This window comes from Thalia democratica, chromosome 4, assembly GCF_965202585.1.
Source record: "Thalia democratica chromosome 4, ktThaDemo2.hap1.1, whole genome shotgun sequence".
Lineage (NCBI taxonomy): Eukaryota > Metazoa > Chordata > Thaliacea > Salpida > Salpidae > Thalia > Thalia democratica.
In genome coordinates this window covers 25695390-25719068 of record NC_139168.1, presented here as the reverse complement: position 1 = coordinate 25719068, position 23679 = coordinate 25695390, and the positions used below count along the sequence as shown (strand labels likewise).

Below are 23679 nucleotides of genomic sequence, written 5' to 3'. Positions count from 1 at the left end.
CAGCGGTGTTAGAATATAAATTATTTAAATTGTTTCAACAATTCCTTTTTTTATAAGTTAACTATTAAAAGTTTAAAAGAGTTTGTAAATAATTAAAAAAAAACTAATAAAAAAATTAATTTACTTAAATCGTTTTAGTAAAAGGCTTTATAAGTTTCAGAAAATAAATTTATAAAACTTTGCTCCATAAACACAGTTGTTAGCATGTGAAAATTTCCTTGGATAATTAACATAAGTTGGATAATTAACAGAACTAATAAAAAAAAACCTGTGGCAAACATAACAATGATTGAAACCTACTTAATATAAAAAGTGATGTTAAAAATATGTATCTGAATAAAAAATTAGCTAAAGTCTTTATAACAATCAAAATGCAACGTTAAATAACTTTTAAAAATTAATTAAAGATGTTTTACTTTCGGCAAGGTTTAACCGTAATAATTTAAAAGCTAATTTTAGCTTTTAGAAAAATAATATAACTATTATTGATTGTAAGACTTAAATTTAAACAAATAAAACTAAAACGAATTCTTTGTTTCTGTTGATTTATTCCATATTTTTTCTTTAAATAACACAAATATAGCTTTAGTTTTTACTAAAATGTTTTTTTTTTCTGGTCTGAAATAAATTTAAATTACAGTTTTGTTTAAAGAAGTTTTAAATTTTGTGTTAAAATTTTTGACGGATTAAGAAAATAACTTTTAAAAAACGGAACAAAAAACATTCAGAATTCAAATGTACATTTTTTTGATACATATTTAAGTTAAAACATCAAATTAAAACTAGATTATATTGTTAAACCAAAAATTTGAACTCGATATTTTTTTGAAAACATTTTCTACGTAATTAAAAAAAAATTTATTACAATAAACATATTCAATTAAACGAATTTCTACTATTAAGAAAAAAATGTAAATAGAATATTTTCTTTTTTTTCAATTACATAAAAGTTTTATCTAACTAATGCTTTAAAAATAACGTGCACATCAAGCTGGTCGTTTTTACTTTTTAAATCTTCACAGTGTTTATAAATTAGAATACAACTTTGAGATAAGGTGCAGGACTTTCGAATTTTTAAAATTTTAATTCTTTTCTCAAACTCGCAACCGTCACAGTGATTTCAAAACGCTCAAACTTAAATCAACGACAGAAATCAAAGAAAATCTTCAAAATTTCAGGAGGATGCGAGGCAGAAAAATTTTCTCCACCAGACGGTGCTCTTTCGTCGGATGTTTTTGATTTTCGCTGCTTTCCTTTTCTTGTTTTTCCTTCTGAAAAAACAGTTTGATGAGTTAATTGAAGATAGAAGAAATTATAGTTTGTACCATGTTTGTCAAAAAAACAAACAGTTCTTTTATTTTGATCAACAATAGCATAATTTTAATTGGATCAATAAATTAAGATTTTATATAAAAGTTTTTTGTGAACTGGAATTAAATTAAATTTATTAAGTTTTTTTTATGCCATTAAACTTCGTTTTTAATATTGTTTATAATTTTTATTTTGATGATCAACTTTACTGAGAACAGTTTAGAATATTTTAAAGGTCTTTAATCTATTTTCGTAACTGTTAAGTCAACGTTAAGTTTAAGTATAAGTAATACATAATTAACATAGACATGGATTATAAAAGATTATACTATTATAAATTAGTCTCAGTTTTAAATTGAAGTACAAATTATGTCGACATAACGAACATCATTTAGTATTAAGTTAGATTTAAAACTATACCTTTAGCACTTATCATTTTATTATATTAAAAACAAAAAAAAAGATTTTATGTTATATGATTACAAACATTTGTTAAATAAAGTTGAAAAGTATAGATACAAAATAAAAGATCCAAGTTTTCTTCAGTTATAACTTTGATTGTAGTGATAGTTAGATAAAAGATGTCAGTCAACAGCTTTTTTTGCTTTAGAGGTTTTTGATACCTAATGATTAATTAACAACTAAACAGTTAAATTAAACGAATCGTAACTTTCAAAAAAATCATAATTTAAAACATCATTTATTACAGTGGTACGTTATTTTGATTTTAGTTGCTTAAACATATATCAACTTAGTTTTTAGCATATATTTAAATAATTTGTACTAAAAAAAAACTAGTGAAAATATAAAAAATATAGTTTTTAATAAATTCGCTTAAAAAACATTTCTTTTTATTTATTTTTAGTAATATTAGTATTTCAGTCAGATTTTTGTTTACTAGACAACTATTTAACACTATTTTGCGACTTGAAAATTTTAAAATATGTTCTATTTTTTAAGAAGTTTACTTAAAGTTATTAATATTGGTTATATTTTTTACTGTGATGACAAACTTTACTAGGAATACTCTAATATGTTTTTAAAGTTTCAATGTATTTTTGTAATTTATAAATTAACCTTAAGATTAAATAAATAAGTCTAGCATTAAAACTAATACAGTATTAACACAGACATGGTATTAGAAAAGATTAAACTATTATAAATGATGTTATTTCGTAAATAACGAGTACTATTTAGTATTAAGTTTGAATTAAATCCATACTTCCGAGCTAACAGTTTAACAAATTAAAGCAAAAAAAAAATGATTTTCTGTTTTATGATTACAAAGTTTTTTTGAACAAACTCGACAAATTTAAACAAAAAAGAAAATAAAAGAAAAAACTTAATTTTAACTAAAAAGAACTCAACTAAAAGAATAACAAAAGTTTTAGTGTTATATTTATTCAAACTGCTTAACTTGATAGAAATAATTAAGTTTTATATTTTACAAGAAAATACACATTTTAAGTATTGTTGTAAGAGCTATCTTAATCTAACTCATAAACTTTAAAACTTATTATCAATTTTGTAGAAAATAATTTAGTCCAGAAAGTTTTACATCAAACACAAAATAGCTATTTAAATATTAAAAAACTGTATCACTCTCCGCAGTGTTTTCAAAACTTTTTTGAATTAGCATACTGATAGAAAGTTGAAACAGCTGTTTACTTTAAGTTTTGCAATTATCATTAGGTTTACTTAAGTAATTACCATTTGGATGAGCTAATTGGTTAATTTCTTCCCACGATATTAACTAGCTGATTATATAGTAACATCATTTGTTTTCTTCTAAATGTTTTTAGTTCAAAAATAACTTTTAGTACGTACTTTTATTAAACTATACTATACTGTCGCTTATAAGTTTTAAAAAATAAAACATTTCTACAGATTTTTTCATATTTTCGGCAAAAACCTTTTAACTATTTATTTTTAATTGAACTTTTTTATGGTATACTACAAAACTCTACACGTTTATGTGATAAATATAAATTATAATGTTTTTAGAGCTGATACACAACTTTGAACTCAATATTAGGGTATTTTGTTAATACTAAAGTTAATATAAGTTTATATTTTTACTTAAAAAAATTTAATGTTTTTTGCTTAATTTTGCGAACAAGATTGTCATAAATACCTAGAAACACTGAATTAGGTAAGAACTTTTTTTTATAATGTAAATGTAGACGTTTACAGCAAATTTTATTGGGATATTTTTAAAAGTGCTTCTTTGCCAAACCTACGCTTAATTATATTTTAGAACGACTGTTTTGTTTAAAAAAAAATAATAATTATGCGTTGGCCAAATTTCAAATTTAAAAATACTTGAATTATGTTTTGTAAACATAAATGTTTATTAGACCAAACAGAAAATTGTTACCGTTGAAACGTAATAAATATTTGATGAAGTTATCAGAAAAGTAGAATAAAACACTAAATTATTAATACAGTACTGGCTGTGGCCTCTCAACAGTCGTGAATACATGTTTATTAGAAATAATATAGCCTATTTTCACATTTTTAGTTAAGCGTTAAAAGAAAAACAAAAAACAGTATAGAATACACAGTAAATTTCAACTAATAAACTAAGTTAGTGTTATTAAATCCCGATTAATGCACTCTAAAAAATATATAGTTTCTATGATTTTATACTTGTTACTTATAACTTTCCACATTTAATACTTTTTAGTAAAAACTAATATAGTATATAGGTAAAAACAAACAAACCAAACTAGTAAATCATCTACATAAATAAAACTATGTGGATTAAAATATTAACTCGAGTTCAAAGTAATACTTTTATTTATGCAAAAGTCCTGATATAAAAACAGCCTAAGTTTTCTAACCAAAACTTTAACTTTTAATATCTTATACAAAGCGCATAACAAAAAAAAAAAATTTTTGTAAAATTATTGTAGACATTATAAAACTAAAAAGGTATAAGTTTAGCTAATAAATAAAAGTAATTTAGGCACATGTAAACTACAAACTATATATAACAAAGAATAATCAAACTGTAATTTTTTTTTAAATATAAGAAAAATAACTTGTTTTCTATCCTTAATAGTTGATTACTTCAATGTTATACTCTATTATATTTACAGTTTAAATTTAGAAATTAAAAAAAACGTATGTAAGAGTTAGTTGGTTTATATACATCGTTTTGTAATGTATTATTACATTTTTTAAATTTTTATTTATAATTTCTAAATTTTTTTATACAGTTAGTTTATAATAATTACTTTATATTTTTAGAAATATTCACACTATCTGAATTTTTCTATCTTAATTTAATGACATATATAAAAATTTCATGTAGTGTTTACAATAGAAACTATTTCATATGCTTATTGAGAGAAACTGTTCAAAAATAACATGAATTCATTTACCTTAATCATGTTTTCGATAAAGAATGTAGAAAAATAAATACAATTTTAAAAACACAAAAAAATTATCTCTTTCACTAAATCATTAAAAGTTTCGCAATGACAAAGAAAAATATTTTCCAATGGGTAGAATAACATTACTAGGTAGAATTAAAACTGAACATAAATAAAGGAGCTCCTTTGTTAAAACTATTTTATCACTTTTCAAACACCTCGGATAAAAATTCAATAAACTGTTATAATTAAAACGTTTTATTTACTTAAACTATAGTATTATAATGTAGAAACATCTCTGTATGATTTTTTATTCTTCTATTTTAAAGTTATATATATAGCTTCGATTTAAATAAATCGTTTTCCAAAACACACGAGTTTCTAAAATATTACAGTTTTGTTATTTGAAGACATATACAATTGTAGTTTAATTATACTTTATCTTAAGAGTTTTTACATGTATGATATGCATTTTATAATCTTAATAATTTTTAAAGCATAACTTATAAAGACAAAAAATTATTTATTATAAAAGTTGATTTTCACAATATTATTATAAGCACGTTTTCTTAATCTAAATTCAACCAATTTTTTTCTCATACTGTTAAGAAGAAAGATTAAGTTCTATAAAAGTTGTAAATCAGCTCAATATCTCTTTTTAATTTTAAACGTGTAAAACTTAGTTCTGTCACTAAAGGATATCAAGCTAAAAAAGTAAAGAAAAAAATTTACCTTTATATAAAATAAAGTTATTGGTTTTTTGTTATTATTTTTTTCGTGAGAATTAGTCACATATATCAATTCCATTTTACCTCTTAAATTATATTTGTCGGATAAATGTATGTTTTTCTTTGTTTTTACTAAAATATTTTAACCCATTCTGTTTTATTTGTTTTAAAAATTTTCCGTCAGTAGTCTTACAATGTTATTATTTTTAAGCCTTATGCCAACAAAATTATTATCTTTCCCATTTCAAACGTTTGTACAAGCGCATTTGTTCCAAAAATATAACAATTTTCTTACCTCTTATAGCTTCTCGTCAAGGACTTTTCCTTGTGGACTTTTGCGTGAACTATTGCGGAATCAAAAGCCTTTTTCAAGTTGTGCTGAGTGAGCGAGGAGCATTCCACGTAGCTGTGTTTGTGTTATAGTTTAATAATACCTCTACAAATTACTATGTATAGTAAAGCTATGATAGTTATAATGCATAACTTCTACTTTAGTTTAGTTAATACCATTATATTATACCAATACTGAAATAAAAACGGCATATAGTCTACATAAAAGTAAGTTTAGTAACTTCTAACTTATTTCTTGTAAGTATAACTTAAACTGCTATGTGTTGTATAGTTCAAAATAATTAAGTTTAAAAAATTATACTTACAAAATTTAATTTATCAACTTTAACTTTCAAAAAAGGTAAAAAGTCAATAGTAATGTAAACTAATGCTGTTAAATATTAAAACATTATACTTTATTTTTAACAATTATTAATGAGCTGGAAGGCTCAATTCAAGTACTAATTTATGGTTGATTTTTTTGATTATTTTGTATGCATAAATATTTATATCGATTTATGATTGTTTTCGTTTTTATTGTTATGCTGTCAACTAGCTAAGATATATTTACATATGTATTTATATATATGTATTAAAAAATAGTGTGATTGTATAAACCAAATTACATTCCACAGAGCCCACTTGAAGGGGTTTTAAAATAATTTGGTTCTACAGTATTTCATATTTACGAATACATATATAGATATATGTATTGAAACTTTAGTAAAAAATACGAACTTTAGTTTTTTTTTTGTATTACAAGTATAGATAGTATATGTAAATATATTTTAATTAATTGACAGCATAAAATTAATCGTAATGTTTTTTTGTTTGTTGTTTAACTTTTGTATTGATGTTTAGCAAAGAGCAGTTCATTTTGAAACTACAGCTGATGATTAAAATCAATTTTATTTTTTTATGAAACATATAGTCTGTTATTTTAAACTCGAGTTTTCTCAATTAATTAAAAACAAATAAATTTATATAAAGCTAAATTAACTATTATTTTATAAATTAATAAGTTGTAACTCACTCAACGACGTTAGAATTTCTGCTCACTATTTTCATCGCTTCTTCCTCACTGATTGGTCGTTGACTAAACAAAATTAAGTATTATTGTTAAAAAACATCGTTGACCAGAAAAAAGTTATAATAATTATACTCTTGGTAAATCTTGAACATTTTTTACAAATGTAAAAAATATTTAATATCTTAATTTAACATTTTAATTAAAAACATATTTTTCAAGATTTAATACATTTTTCAAAAGCATTGTATAAAAATTAATAAAATTCTTAAACATAATACACTATTTAGATTAATAAGATAAAAGATATATTGTTAATGAATGTTACAACAGATTAGATATTTAAAAAGTTAAGCAACAGTTAAAAGTGTTCGACTAATTTTCTTATAAAAATTTAATAAACCGGACTGCTTAAGTATATTATCAATTTATAGCTCAAACAATAGTATATGTATAGCTTAAAAATATAAATACTCAATAATTTATATAGATATATAACAAACATATTGCAACCTACATTTGTATAGATTTGCATTATAACTTGTGTTGTATCATATTATTGTAATAAACTAAATGGATATTTTTTGTCTAAAACATGAAACATGTGTATTAGTAAAAACTTGGTATTTTATGAACATAACATTGATGAAATACTAAGTATATATATACATATAACATATTTAAATATTGTTTTTCTTTAAATTTTTACAAATCTGATATGACACCAAAGTATACACAAAAAATATAGAAGTATACTTAAAAAAAATAAGTGATAAAAGTTTTTTTAAATTCAAGTAAAAAAAAATTCTTTAGAAATATATATTTTTGTAGAGTATAAAACAAGTTCTATTAAGTAAGTATTAGCGTTGAAAATTAATAAAGTTCATTAAATGTCGTTTATTAAAAGTGAAAAGTTTAGATTTTTATTATTAATGTAAGTTGGGAAAAATTGAAAAGAAAATTTATTTGTTATCATATGCGTATATAGTAAAATAAGGTTTAAACAATGCTTTTATTATGAATACGTTTTAGACATTATGAAACGAGCTATAATGAATGTAAACTATTTTATGATTATATATACTACAAAGTACATACTGAAAGCAGATTTTTAATAGAAACGACAACAGCAAAGGGTATAATTTCATGTAAAATAAAATATTTATCAATGATTTTTTTATTAACTGTAAGCTAGTTGTACCTTTAATAAATCAAAAACACTTTGATTTATTTTGTTCATTTAAGCATATAACCATATAATTTTAACATAAACAATTAACTTAAGTTGTAAAGGATCAATGATTAAGAAGCACATAATAAATTTGTATTATACTTTTGATAATTTTTTTTAAAGACTTAAAGTTATTTAGTAGTTACATAACTTTTTCTCACAAAAAATAAACATGTAGAAACGGTTTTTTATTCTTTGAAAAAATATTTTTACAGTAGGAATTAAATAAATAGGCTCAAAGTAAGTATTTAGATTTGTTTAAATTAGCCCCTACACTTAATAATAATTACTAAATCTAAATTGTAAGAACTACAATTAAAAACAGAACAATTAATAACAATTGATAAACAGACTTGAATGATATAAATATTGTTCTTTAAACCTTTTTATGTGTACTTGCAAAAAATCAGTACAAAAAGGAAAATAGTTCAAAAATAACAATTAGAAACAACACAAATTCTTTTCAATTAATTTTTGATAGCACTTTTGTATTAAGGTAGATGAAATCTTTTGAAAAAAAATTACTTGGAAAAAATTAAGTAGCACATTTTTTACTTCAAACAATCAATGCAAAAACGGTTGTAAAACTAGTTGAAAAACATAAAATTTATTTTGAAACATTTCTTCAAGAACACCACCGTACAAAAGTAAAAGTCAAAGTTTGCTGAAAACAATCTTGTGTGCAGACGGCAGCTTCAAAGGGAAGTTCATCAACGAGATTACGTAATTAAATAAAGATTATATTAGCAAGAACACTTCAACACCGAACGCTTGCCAATAAAAGCTTTTGCTGCATTTTATTGCTACGCATGTACTTAAAATAAAAAGTAACCGTTTCAAGTACGAGCATTAAATAACAAAAAATCAATGAATGTTTTTGATTATTGTTAAGTTAAAGCAAACAGCAATAGTATAAAGTAAGTTTAATAGCTCATAGTTAAATGGATTTATACAAAAGATTAAGAAAATTTAAAACATAAGCAACAACAATAATAAAAGTTAAACAAAAATATAAATGAGACTGGTGTGGAAAAGTTTACAAAAAAAACTTATTTTTGGATTAAATTATTTTCGTTAACAGTTTTTTAATAAACTAAAAAGTTTTCTGCCAAAGAATGGATCTATTTATTTCCGTATTTTTGGATTTAGGAAAGAAAGTTGTAACCTAAACAGAGAAGTAGAACTCAATTAAAATTATGTTTTTGTTTTAAACTAAACGCATAATTTGTTTTGTGGGAAAAACTGAGTCAAGTGCTGCTGTAGTGGCTGGCTGCAGTTTCAAAACAAAGATAAGTTCAAGGAGGTACTTCACACACTAACTGGGTTGCAAACAGTAGTGAGCATTTTGTATGATAGAACTAGAACTCAGTTCTATTTAATTGTTTAGCTCCGATTATTTAAAGCTAGCATTTGCTTTTTATGAATTGAAAAGATTGAAAATCATTGCTGTAAATAGTTTCATAAATTTATGTCTCTAAACAACTTTGAGTATTTGGTATAATCAAACAAGCTAAATTTTTAATTAAGTTTTTTATTTGAATAGAACTTATAATGTTAAAGCAAATCAACAAATAAGTTAAATAAAATAAAAAATATAAACAGTACACTTTTTTATGTTAACTTTAAGTTGTACATAAACTGTTTATTTAGCTGAAACTGTTTTTAGATATTCGTAGTTTATTATCATCAGGCATAAACACTAAATCATTTGTGATAAAAAAAATACAAATATTTCATTATTATAATATTAATATTGCATTAAATAAACCTAGCCAAACAAGTATTTTTAAATTTAGTGATTTTTGAAAGAACTAGTTCAACACTCTATAAAAAAAATATTAAACTTTACATAAACAATATTTACACTACTTTAAGCATTTTATTAAATTCCTATTGCTTGTAACCTTCTATAAAAGTATTTTTTTTTTAAAGAATATTATTTTAGATCATTTTATTAAGTTTTAAAATTAATACGAGCTCTTACTATATTTAGTGTTGTGTGAACCTACAAAAATATTATAGAAAAAAATTGTATCAAATTAGTTACTAAAATTATTTAAAAACAAACTTTATATATCCACAATTTCTTTTTATACTAGTTTTCATTGTTTTAGCTATTAACTGTTGTGTTCATCTTTTGATAGATACAAATTAATAGTTTTACTTACAGAAAAATCATGTGAAACACCGCACCAAACAAAAGTATATCGTTGAAAACAAATGTAACATCAAATATGTCTTACTGTAGAATTGGATAAAATGATTTTGCTTGTCATTGAAATATAAGTTTTAGTTGTGCATTAAAATAAAGGTTATAAAAAGTCTAGATTTAAAGATTTGAAATAAAATTTTGAAACTACAAAAATATATTATAGTTAATTTTTAAATGTTGTACAAATAAACTTAATTAGATTTTTTGTTGGTGTCTGAAGTCAAAATTTGTTTTAGCAGTTATTTAGTACCTAAACAAAAATAATTTCCAAGAAAAACGTTTGAAACTAACTAAATGATAAAACTTTAGAAACGTAACTACAAACTTGTAAGTGGCCAGGTCCACCAAGACGTCCAAATCGTCCCTCAGGTCCGACTGGGTTCCCACCAGAACGACGGGGACGCCCCTCAACCGCGAGCCGATCTCCTCCAGCCACTTGTCGCTGATGTTGTGCAACGACGTGGGGTGCACGACGCTGAAGCAAGCCATTATGACGTCACAGTCGTCGTACGCGAAACGCCGCATGTCGTCGAAGTCGTCCTGAAAAACAAAAAACTTTTTTATTTTATGTGTACTAATGTTTCTTGACGTAAAATTCCCGTTTGTTGAAAATAATTTAATGGGTTTAAAAACTATTGTTTTTATTATTTTGCTGTCGTTGCATTTTGTCGTGCTCGTTAGAAAAAACAAGCACATACGTAAAATGGAAACAAAAAAGGTTTTTTGATTATTTCTCATTTTATAAGTGTGTATATTGTTACTTATCTATATAAAAACAACATATATATATACATGAACATTTCTAAAATTTTAAGAAAGAACTGTTTAAGCAATTTCCGGTTACTTTCACTATTTGTATTAAGTCTAATTTTATATTTTTTAGCCTTTCCTTGTTAAAATAAATTTACATAGATGCATTTTAAACTAACGTCAATAAAGGTGAAAGATATAATAACTTTAATAAAAGTTTAAATTTGGAACTAATTTGTCACAAATTTCATTAATTCCAAGCCTAAACACAGGAAAAAGCCAGCAATTTTAACCGCAAAACTATTTTTCAAAGTCAAACTGCCGAGCTTCAACGTGTTGAAAAAATAAACCGACTTCAATGAGCGGAAGCTTTTAAAATTTTCATGCTTGAGTAATTTTAACGGTTCAGTGAACACCGAAGCACGTGAACTTGCACACGTGACTACATTTCGTGTGTCAAGAACGAAAATGCTCTTATTTTGATGTGTTGGAAGTTTAACATAAAATTATTTCAAATTAATAAGAATATAAACTATACAAAGTATAGTGCTCACTCTATTTTAAACATTCGTCTCAATCAAGCTCTAACAAACTTAGTTTAGGCGTAATAGTGTTGAACAAGTTTTTATAAAAATCTTTTTTTTTTACTTGTACGAATTAGTTATTTAAATTGAAACACGTGTAGCATATGATAATAAAGGTTGAAGAAAAATATGTTTGAAACAAAACAATATTGAGCTTTGTTTTAGCTTTTTGCTGCTTAAAGTTAAAAAAGCCTAATTTCAAAAATTACTTTGTACATTTAAATTATAATAAAAAAAATCGGTGAGTCTAAATACAACTTAGTAACTTAAGTGAATATGTCAACTATAACTATGCTTCCAAACAACCTTATACAAAAGTTTATAAAATTAAAATGATTTAAAGCGAACATGTTTTGAGTTCTAAACGCACAAATGAACTTAATTTACTGTTATGTGAACTTTAAAACTCTGTGAGATTGTACAGTGTTTGAATTCACTATGGACAGCTGTTTTTTACAACTAGATTTTAGCTGTATAAATTATAAATTAACATGCTATAAAAGTTTTTTTAAAGTTCTTAAAAGTATACATTTTATTTTTTGCTGTAAAACTTCACTTTAGCAAGTATCGAAACATTTTCAAAGCACAAAAATTGTTGTTTTTTTAATTACATACTTAAGCGCTTTACATTTTACTTATTATAAATCCATACAAATTGTGATGAAACTATTTTTGAAAAATTGTAAACAAATCGAAGTTTAAATTATCTTCTGGCATAATAGCCATACACAAAAAACAAACCTCAGCCTTGTTAACTACTAATTAATCGTTACTATAATCTTATCTATTCTTCTCAAATAAACTTTAAGTTTGTAACAGTAGTCTTTTAATGATATTTATTTTGTATGTATGCTTATGTTTCTTCTGAAAATTCATAAACCACGTGGTTTAAATATATCAATCAATACTAAACAGTAAAAACACCGGTATCACAATGTTAGTTTGTAAACGTTTAATTAAATTTATTCGTAGATATATATTTATATATAAATGCTGTTAATATAAATGTAAAGAATTGATTATAAGTTTTCAAATATGCTATAAATCTTAAATAAGTGTATAATTTTTTTGTGTAAAATAAAATAAACTAGACAAATTATAAATAGATTTTGTATAAGTTCAAATAAACGTATTAAAATTTATTTTTGTTTTTAAGTTCAAAATATGGCCATACTTCAAAATTATCAAGCATTATTAAGGTTTGGAGAAAGTTTTTGCTATCGACGATGGTTTTAAAAATAGTAAAAGCAGTTTTAGAACTAAATATGTATAAATTAAAAAAAAACTGGTTAGAGCTTTAGTAAGTAAAAAGTATAAAGTTATTACAAAAGTAAAAATTTTATATTATCAATTACATGTAACTATGTTCTTAAATAGTTGAATTAAAAATGTTCGTTAGCTCAAAATAGAATAGTTATTAAGAAGCTTTTTTTAGTTCAGTTTTTCTTGAATTTAAAAATATAGTTCAACATTTTTTTATTGTGTCAATCATGTTTGACATACAATATTTTTAATAAATGAACAGAATAGTTGAGCGATTTTGTATAAATTTTTGACTATATAACCAATTATTAGTTTTCAAAAATTTAAAAAACGAATAACAATAGTATTATGTTAGATTAAAATTAAAAATTCTGTGCAAGTAGACAGTAAACGACTTTTGCTTCAGGAATCTAACAAAACTGTTTGAAGGTTAAACATAGTTTAGATTTAAAAAAAATTATTAATAAAACTTTAAGTAAAACTTAAAATAACTTAAGACGAACTTTAGTTTGATATAACTTTGATAATTATTAATTGTGTAACTAAATATAAAGAAAATTCTAAGCTTTCGTATAAATATAAAATTTCTGAAGTAAAATAATATTTTTGAACTTGTTTACAGTTAGCTTATACATGAATTAAAAACATTTGTAACAACTGGCCTGACCAGTACTTTGTCACGAACATTAATAAAAATAGACATTTAAAAGTCTGGCTTACAAGTTGAGCTGATAAAAGCTCCACGTATGTTTCATGCTTGTGTTACGTTTAAACAAATAATTAAAATCAAGTTAAGTTTGTTTTAACTTGAAAATTATTCTTGTAAGACGTGATTTGAAATCAGCTTTTAAATGATGTCAGATGGATTTTTAATGCATGTATCAATTACTTTACACTCGATCACTTATAAACAAACATGATTGTTTTTTCATTGAAATAATTTGACGAATAGAGTTGAAAAAAGCTAAAACTTTAGAACAAACGTTGCACGAGTTTTGAAAAACAGTTTTATTAGCTGTCCAACGAAACTGTAAGAAATATTACTGGTTCAATTATACAAAAGTTGAAACTTTAAGGTTATTGTAAATGTCTGAAAGGTATATATCAGTTACTAAAATAAAACTTTTATAAATAACAACTATTTGTTTAAGAAACAAAGTTCTCCGAAAAGAAATAAGAAAACAAATTTGTATCTTTACGCCTATTAAGATTTTTAACAACTATATGATGTGACGTCAGTGATGAAATAAAGAAACAATTATGACGTACCAAACGAGCCATTTTCGTGCAAAAACATCTTGAGTTAAAAACGTAATAACGCGATTGAAGTACAGAGTATCAAATGAAGTAAAACTGTACTTTTAAAAACTAACTTACTTAACAGTACATACTATACACTAGAAACGTTAAAACTGAATTGCAATTAATATAAAACAATGAACCCATAAATGCAGTTCCAGAACAGGCTGTTCGCATATTAACTAAGAGTTATATATTTTTGGATAAAAATTTACATAAACTTACTTTGTATAACTAAAAAATATAACATTTAAAATCAATGAGCAAGATTTTACGAAGTTTACTTAAATTGAGGTGTTTGATTAACCTTACTAAGGCATTAAAAAAAAAGCATTAGTTTCCAACATAAAAACCATCTTAAAAACAGAGTATTATTTGTTTTGTAATAAACTTAATGCGTATACTTCCAAAAACAATTTGTTACAGTAGTTTGTTTCATTTTAAAATGTAAGTAAAATTCTAAATTTCTTGTATTAGTTTGTACTTAAATAATTTAAATTTTAGTAAAAGATAAATAATATAGTAGAAGTGAAACTATAAATTTTAGTGTTTTAGACTTTGATATGGTATGTAGCTAAACGATTAAAAATCTATGAAAACTAAAATCATTTATAAATTGAACACTAACAACACAGATAATGATAAAAATAATATAAAATAAAAAAACCTTTACCGAGAATATGATCAAATTTTAATTAGTATTTACATGTTATTCATTTAAGAAAACTTCTTTTTTCTGATTGATTTTTAATCCGAAAAAGATTATTTTTTTTTATATAAATGTAAAAAGAAGGCAGTGATTAATTGTTCGGCTTAGATCAAAGCTTTAAAAAATTCAGAAAACTAAAATTACCTGTCTAGAAATTTATTGTATGTACTGTACAGTCTGGATTGTTTTATGAAAATGAAATTTAATTTATAAATAATTGACTACGTAATCGTAATTGAATTCGTATGGAGAAAAATAAAGTTGTTATCAGTATCCTTTATAAATATTTACATTCTGTTATAATAATTTCATGATACATGAAAATAAACTATATATAGCAGAAGGCTGTAGTGTTTAGTATTTATTCTCACTTTAGTTTTAGACTTAAAGCACTTACTGTAACTAAAGTTTTTATTTAAACATGTATTTAATACCAAACAACAAATACACACGTTAAAAAATGCTTTAATAAGATAAATTCAGATTTAAATTATTGCAACAGCAGAAATAAAAGGATAAATGAATTATTACTTTATTGGTAAAATAAACTATTTAAAGTATTTACATTAACAAAAAGCAGCACTAACCTGCCCAGCTGTATCGCAAATTTCCAGCTTGTAAAAATCATCATCGACTCTAACTTTAACTGTTTAATTAAATAGATCAATAGTTAAAATCAAGTTGAATATTTAAAAACGTAGAAATTATACTTGCTTAAAGCTTAAAAAACTTGATTTAAAAACAAAAATAAACTAATTCAATACAATATCTTAGCAGCTAAGAAGAAAATTTTTGTTGATAATAAAGTGTTTGATAAAAATTAAAAGATAAATTAATAAAACAAATTTTGTAAATAAAATAATATATATTGAAAAAATATTAAAACCCAAGGTTTTCTTTTAAGATATATTTAAAACTCTAATTTTGAGAAGGTAGTTTTCTTCAATTATGATGTTTTAAATGCAGAATATATTTTCAAATAAATAAAAGTAGATAAAACTAGTTATACAGTGTAACAGATAAAAAGTCTCAAGTGATAGTCTGAATCATTTAATTATGTTTGGTTATTCTTTTTTAGGATACTATGTTAGATAGTTATAATATATATGAAATAATTTCAAATTACAACGAAAAACTCAAGTATCAAATTATTTTCATCTCTACTTTGCAGCAATAAATTAACAAATTCAAGTGTACAGCAAACGTGCTGTATTTTCTCTTTACGATTTATTACATTACTACAAAACAAAAAGAAAAGGTTAGATTTTAAACAGACAGTTGCTATTTGAAAATTATTTTGCACCATTAAAATTTTTGAAAATTTTTGTGCATCATTAAAGTTTTTGAAAATTTTGTGCACCATTAAATCTATTGAAAATTTTTGTGCACCGTTAAACTTTGTGCGAGTTTGGGAAACACCTAATGTTACAAAAATGAAATCTTTTGACAAGCACTTTAATTAAAGTAGCTTAAAAAACAAAATGTCTCATAAAAAAATTTCAACACGTAAAATTCATCGTGGAAGTTTTGAAGCTATAAAGTTTTAAATTAAAAAAAAATTATTTATTTAAAAAACAAAAATAATTCCGACATAAAATACACTTTATAATGTGTTTTTATCTTATCTTTTTTATCTTACTTTTATAAAAGTTGTAAGTTCTATGCCACTAATGTATAATTAAGATGGAAATTACTGCAAACTAAAATATTATTTTAATGTCAATCTATAACCCTTCATTAAAAACTACAACATCGCTTTAAGTATTAAAAAACGCAGTTAGATTAATAATAAATAATGAATTAAGATGATAAATAGTATTTTTTTATACGAACCTGTGTAGTTGTCGTAGGCGGTTGGAATGTACTCTGTAGGGTAACCGTTGGTTGAGTAACTAATCACCATGGAGGTCTTACCCACCGCCCCGTCACCTAGCAACACGCACTTCAGGTGCTTCCCCTCGTTAGCGGTAACGTCGTGACGCGTCAGTGACGTGATGTCTGATGACGTCATACTAATAAAAAGTATCGCTGAAAAAATAAACAGTGATTTATTTTTAGTTTTGTTTTGTTAAAAGTGTTTGTTTGTGCAACTTTATTTATGACTTTATTTTTGTTTTATGTAGGGTAGTATTAAAAGTATAGTAAAAAATATTTATTTAGATAGAACTTTGTAAGCTAAATATTATAATAAAAAGTTTTCTTGTTTTCATGTATTTTAATGTTGAAGATGACTTAAAATTATTTTTCAAAGCTTCTTAAGTTCTTACTTACTAAGTTTTTTTTTGACTCTTTTCAATGACGTTTAATGTTAGGCTATTATTTCTACGAGGCTTTTGATTGTTTTTCAATAACTTTTGAAAAAGTAAACTAAAAATGAAATAAAATAACTGCTTTAAGAAAAGTATAGCGATGCAAAACCACTCAAGCTATGCCACTGTTTAAGCGTTCATAATTTCTTTTTTTTGAAATTTGTAATGAACTTTTTGAGTTTGTTCGTTGTTAATGATCAAAGAATTTTATTCACCGTAAAATATAGTCTATTTATATATATTTTCTAAACAAAAATCTTGTTGATTTTACTTAATTTTTATTTCCTAAATTAGTTGAATAACCTTAAGTTTCACAAACTACTAAAAATACTTGGTAATAAAAAAAAAGATAAAAGCGTTATTTTTGACTTAATTTATACGTTCCCAATATCAAATCTAATGACTTTTTTCACTTCATTCTAAAATGTTTTCTTAAAATTTACTTAGATTTAAATCAAAATAAAAATAGTACCTTTTTTGATACATTTTACCCAAAATTAGTTAATTTTTCCAAGCTCAGTTTTCAAAAGTCATGATATTTAGGTAGTACTAATACAATTCGTTGTTTTGAATTTTGTTTTTTAAACAGTTTTACCACTTTAATATTAAAACTATAGAATAAAAATATTTTTAACGAAACACCTGTTAACTTTTTACAAGTAAATAGTTATCACTATATAAGCTCACTTAATGAACAAACTTCCTTTAAACGTCAATCAATGCTTTATGATATTTTGTTGCTGTAGCCAGAAATAAAACTGCAAAACAAAATAAACAAACACGAAAGTTAAAAGACTTTTAGTAAAAAAAATTAAAGCAAAGTTCACAAGTAAAAAATTAACAACTGCAATGATAACGCTCTTTAGTGTTTTTAGCAGTTTGAGAAACATTTTCACTGCTTTTTTCCTCGTTTCTCTTTTTTCAATGTCAATAAAAGAGAGAGAGAAAAAATTATGTTATTTTCGGATGTTTTTCAGCGCGTTTCAAGTTTATGATAATATCAATGAACAGGTTTGTAGCTGCGTGTAAGTTATCAATCATTTATTGTTAGCTCGCTTTATATGGTGCTATTATGTACTTACAGCGCTAAAAGGAAACAAAAAAATTGAGGTTACAAATTATAAAAAAAGTAACAAATTAATGCATGCTTTTCCGATTAAATCAAAAATATTAAAACTACTTTCAAGTTTCATACTCTACTTATACAACTTGAAAAAACAAGCTAAAAAGTTTGTACATACAATTTCACGTGATATAAATCTAAACAAAACAAAACTAAGTTGTTTTAAATCAGCTGTTTAATTTAATTAGTAATAAGTAAATTGTTTTTTTTTTACAGTATATACTTGTTAATATTAGTTTTTAAGAGATTTTGTTACACATGTATCATGTTTTATAAAATATAATTGTAAAGCATTTAATAACATGTATGTAGCAAAAGAAACAATTAAGATTATTAAAACAGTTTGTTTTATTATTATTTCCTTAAATTGAAATTATTTTTATACAAACATAAAAAAAAGAAGTCAAGAGACTTGAAAAATAAATAATGAATCTCAAACTTTGTTGATTTTTTTTAAACTTAAAAAAGTAAACAATTTGTTTGCTTTTTTCGAATATTGTATTTCTAACCTAAGCTACTTAAAATAAAAAAAATTGTTTATGAAAAGTTATGTCCCCTGGTGCTAAAGTCAAGTCGTGCAAAAGTGATTATGATTCATGTATACATTAATACAACTAATATAAAACATTAAAATGTCATTATTTAATTTCAAAAAGTAGATCAACAGTATAAGTAATCAAATACTATTTAAAATTTTACATATTGTAATATATTAACTAAAGTAAAGTTAGGGAACATTTGAACTAATTTGTTTAATTTGGTACAAAAATTTATTTTTTAACTACAATTATTAACTAAATAGAATGTGAGACACGATGGTTTAAAAGGTTTGCACTTAAAAACTGTAAAAAATGCTTAAAAGTGTGGATGTTTGATCAACAGAAAGTTGTGTAAGTTTATGGTCCCAGGGCTAGATAAAAAATCATATATAAATGAATTTTTTGGCTTTAAACATTTTTTTTCAGTGCAAACGTATACCACCAATCCGTTCGACATTATTGTTTATTGAACGATAAATAAAAAAGCGCTCAAAAAATTTGGTCTAAGGACCTGGTGTACAAAGGAACCTTTCGGTTATCGAGTCGTACACCACATCAGGGGCGTGTCTAGACATTTTTCAAAGGGGGTTCACAATTATATTTTGTTCTTAATTTGCTGCTTAGGTACGCATTTCTTAGGTATGCACTGCCAGTTAAGTACGAATTGTGCGTAATACGCAATATTTAGCCGAAAAATTAAATTCGTTAGTTTTCAATTTTTTTTTAAATCCTGTAGCTCTTGATATTGTTTCTTCAGAAAAACTGTCAGTTTCAAGCTTTGACAAAGCTAAAATAATTTCTTTATAGACATCCTTAATTTTTTTGATTGAACGGTGCTTAAAATTCAATCTTGTTCCAGAATTTCTAGGCAACCGTTCAGAAAAACTTTCAAATAAAACATCTAATCTTTGTGGTGACTTAGAAAAAAAGTTAGTTAAGCCTTCTACATTGGAAAAGAATATACAAGCAGCTCTATTTCATTTACAAGAATTAGCTACTATAAGATTTACTTAGTGAGCATGACAATGAACAAACCAAGAACAATGATATTTTTCCTTAATCTTTGCCTGTACAGCTTGATTTTTTCCAGACATCACTGATGTTCCATTATATGTCTGACAAATTAATTTGTTTACATTGTTACCTAAAACTAAATCAAACTCTTTAAGTATACAACCTGAAATTCCTGAAGCTATCTGGTTTTTTGGTAAGAAAAAAACCCCAAAATTTTCCTTAACTTTATCTTTTACTAAATACCTAAACACAATGAAAGTTTGCACACTTTCTGAAAAATCAGTTGTACCATCTGCTAAAACAGATACAAATGATGTTTCATTTACTTCATTCATGATTAAATTTTTGTAAACATTTAAACAGCTTGATAACAAATCATCTTGTATTGCTGTGCATCTTGATTGCTCTCTTTTGCGTATCTTCATACATAGAAAAACAAGATTCAGCAAGTTTTTAAATACTCCTGGATTGGCTGATTCATTAGATTTATCATAACCTAAACTGTTACAGACATAACTAACTTACTCCATAAAAAAATAACCTTTTTATCAGGAAACAATATTATAGAATAATTAAAACTAGAACAAACTTTTATAATAAGATTTTCAGTATTGATTTAAATGTTAGTATAGATGGAGTTCTTACAAAATTTTCTTTTAAATTTTAAACTCTTTACATTTATTTATCTATTTAAAATAAAAGTATTTTTTCAAGTATTTTAACCTATAAAAATTTGAACTTTCAGTTAAAAAAAATGTTTAGACTTGTACACTTAAATTAACATATCTTTAAATTATAATTAAATGTTTGCCTGATGGTACAGGGATTCTAATGATGGTTTGAAATCTCTCTGAGTTAAAAATTTCAAAAAATCAAGAATCAACTTTGTAGCCGACAGATATACAAAGATAAAATAACTTAAATAAAAACATTAAAATACCATTAAATGATAAAAGAATAAATTGCCAGGTGGTGTAGTGGTCTAAAGATGATTTTGAAAACTCTCTGAGTTGAACTTTATAAGGTTTAAAAGCTTCACACAACATTATTATATACAGTCAACTAAGTAAAATAAAATTTTAGTGGTTATATTGGACATCTTTTAAGTAAAATTGTACTTACTAGTTAAAAAGCAACACTTAATCAAAAGTTATTTACACTAAGTAACAGCTTATAATGGGGACTAAGAGCATCTTAGTAAAACGTTTCGAAGAAAAAAGTTTACTTTAAAATTTTTACTTATTATCACATCACAATCAAAATTTTGTTTGAAATCTATTTCAGCTGGGCAAAAACGAGCATTTTTTGTTACGGAAACTCATAGTCTTTCAGTGTTATAAATTCAACATTCATTTTTCAAAGTTTATCAAATAACAAACAAAGTCAGTAACAACGTTTTTAGTGATATTATAAGAATCTTTTTCTCTGTTTTCTTTTCTTTTTTTAGGGGATTCACAGGAAACAGGAAACTAGTCAAAACACGCCCCTGCACCATATGCTTATTAAGTTTCTTACGAGCTATTACACATACTTTTTTTATCGTTTAATTATTTAAAATTTAGTTATAAAACAATCAATTAAACGAAATGAAAAATGAAAGAAAATAAAACCAAACGAAAATTAACTAAATTTTGTGTTTAATAATGTACTATGAATCTTATTTCGTAACATAAGAACTTTAAAATATATACAACTTTAAATTAATTTTTAAAAGGAGATAAACAACACTACTAACAAACGTGTGAATACTTAAATTATAGGTTGTTTAGTACTTGAATTTAATTTTTTTGATAACATTAGTTAAAATTAACCTTTTTGAGGCATATCAAATAAAAAAGTTGCACAAATTTTGCTTACGTTTAGCCAGATGAAGCTGAGTACTAAATGAAATTTTACATATTACAACACAAACATATATTTGCCTTTTATTTTATTTTTTTGTACTTGTATAAGTTATTCAAACTTTTTTCATATTCTAGACTTTATATATTTTTTTAAGTTTATTAATTAACTTTGTTAAGTTTTAGACTTTTATAAAACTTTTGTTATTCTCAACAAGTCAGTTTCTTCTTACTAAAGTATTAACAAAGGAAAAAAATTACTTTATTTATTAGTAGTAATAGTTAGTTTATCTTTATACTCAAAGCAAAGTAAACAGAAATTAAAATGATTCAAAAACTTTATATCTTTAATTATAGTTACGAATTAAGTTTTTTTTAAATAAAAGAAAACATGGTAAAGTTCGCTTTGTTATGTTGCTCAATTACCAAAACGAGTAAGTTCAAATTTTTGGAAGTAAATTTTTAATAATACTTGATTAAAACAAGAATGAGTTTGAATTTATGTTAATTATGAAAAATATTTTGAACTTATTTTTGTGTCGTTTTAAAGTTTGTTTTTTTTTTTAAGTACTTTATCATAAATACATTAATTCATCACCAGTTTGTTTTTATTTATATTGTATGCATACACTAAATGACTTAATAAACGAACTTTTTAATTTGAAAAATTTTATTTTCACTATACAGTTGTGAATTGAATCTCTGACTAAAATATTTAACGCAATTTAAAGTAACTTTTTTGATTTTTACTTTTGTTTTCTATATGTTTTAAGATTAAACAACATTGTTTATACAACCTATATTCAGCTAAGTTAAGCTATAATCTGAAGTCTACCTTAACTTTAGAAAATTTTATTTTTCATAAGGTGTTTATAGTTTAAGGTATAATTTAGTTATTTAATATCGGTTTATTTATACTTTTTATTACACTTTTATACTTAATTTTCAAGTCACATGTTCTGACTTGTAAATCTTTATTCCTACAATTTTTAACAATTTTGTTTGTAAACGTACAACTAAATCTAGTTCATTGTGTAAGTTACAGGGTTTTACATCACGTAAAAAATAATAATATTTTTAAAACCATTTTTATTAAATATTCACAAATGTAAGTTTGAATTAATTAATAAAAGACTACTACAAAATTTGTTTTTATAGCTAATGTACAGCTTCAGAGGTAAAAAAAGGCAATATAAATAGTTATTAGTTGTAGAGTATACACTATTTCACATTGTGGATTGGCTGATCGAAAGCTCAATACAAAGCTTTTTACTTAATAAAAATTGAATTGATAGTTTCGTAATTATTAATGATTTATATTGACAAAAAATATATTTGTAGATTTTTCACCTTTTTATTCAAATTTTAGAAAAAACCATTCAATACATTTAAAAGTATACATTTTTAGGCAGTTGCAATCATTCCACGTGTACACAATTAAATTTAAATTTCAAGTATTCTCACTTAAAAAATATTTATACCTTTATGAGTTATAAAAAAATCACACGCAAAAACTTTTAAGTGAAAAAAATACCTGACACTAACATTTTAGACATTTTAAACAGTCTTCAGAATCTTGAACTGTGATTTTTGGAACAACATCTGCCGAGGTAACCAACTTGCAAAACCTATTCATAAACAAAACGTTTGATAAAAGAAGGAAGAATTCTGAATGAAGAAGCTATTAATATATGTTGAATTATTCATCTTTAAACTTTTTAGGTCATTTATTCGGTATTTTAAACGATCTTTCTAACATTAAAAATTCAACAGCAAAATAAATTGCTATCCTACTGAGAAAGTGAGTTATGGATTATGTTTAGAAAACATAAGGTATTTTTGAAAGTTCCAGGACAAACTTAAAAGTTATCTATCAATTAGTGATTATCAAGGTCAGTAGTGATCATTGCTACTCGTCTATTTACTTTTGTTTAAGAAGTTAATAGTATTTGTAGTTTTAAACCTGTAACAAACCACTCATTACATTTCATGTTTCGTTTTATTTCAGAAGAGTTAAAGTTAAAGAATTTCA

General features: G+C 24.0%; 1 protein-coding gene across 2 annotated transcripts; it reads right to left on the bottom strand.

The window, feature by feature from the left end:
* Positions 1 to 625: 625 nt before the first annotated feature.
* Positions 626 to 16845, bottom strand: LOC145833887 (rho-related GTP-binding protein RhoU-like). 2 transcript variants are annotated; one of them, XM_082941131.1, is made up of 6 exons: positions 16655 to 16845; positions 15409 to 15467; positions 10542 to 10756; positions 6780 to 6842; positions 5712 to 5822; positions 626 to 1271 (listed from the first exon to the last, which is right to left on the bottom strand). In XM_082941131.1, exons 1-6 carry the CDS (start codon positions 16830 to 16832, stop codon positions 1175 to 1177), a joined length of 723 nt encoding a protein of 240 aa, XP_082797257.1. In that variant the 5' UTR covers positions 16833 to 16845; the 3' UTR covers positions 626 to 1174. The 2 variants fall into 2 exon arrangements, with proteins under 2 accessions (XP_082797257.1, XP_082797258.1); XM_082941132.1 differs by having other exon boundaries at positions 626 to 1268.
* Positions 16846 to 23679: the final 6834 nt, after the last annotated feature.

Bases quoted from the DNA above. Each gene is read 5' to 3' on its own strand.
- LOC145833887 (XM_082941131.1), bottom strand. From the start codon at position 16,832: ATGACGTCATCAGACATCACGTCACTGACGCGTCACGACGTTACCGCT. The intron at 15,468-16,654 runs GTTCGTATAAAA...TTAATTAAACAG, and splicing joins CGCCTACGACAACTACACAG to TTAAAGTTAGAGTCGATGAT. The intron at 5,823-6,779 runs GTGAGTTACAAC...ACACAAACACAG, and splicing joins AGAAATTCTAACGTCGTTGA to CTACGTGGAATGCTCCTCGC.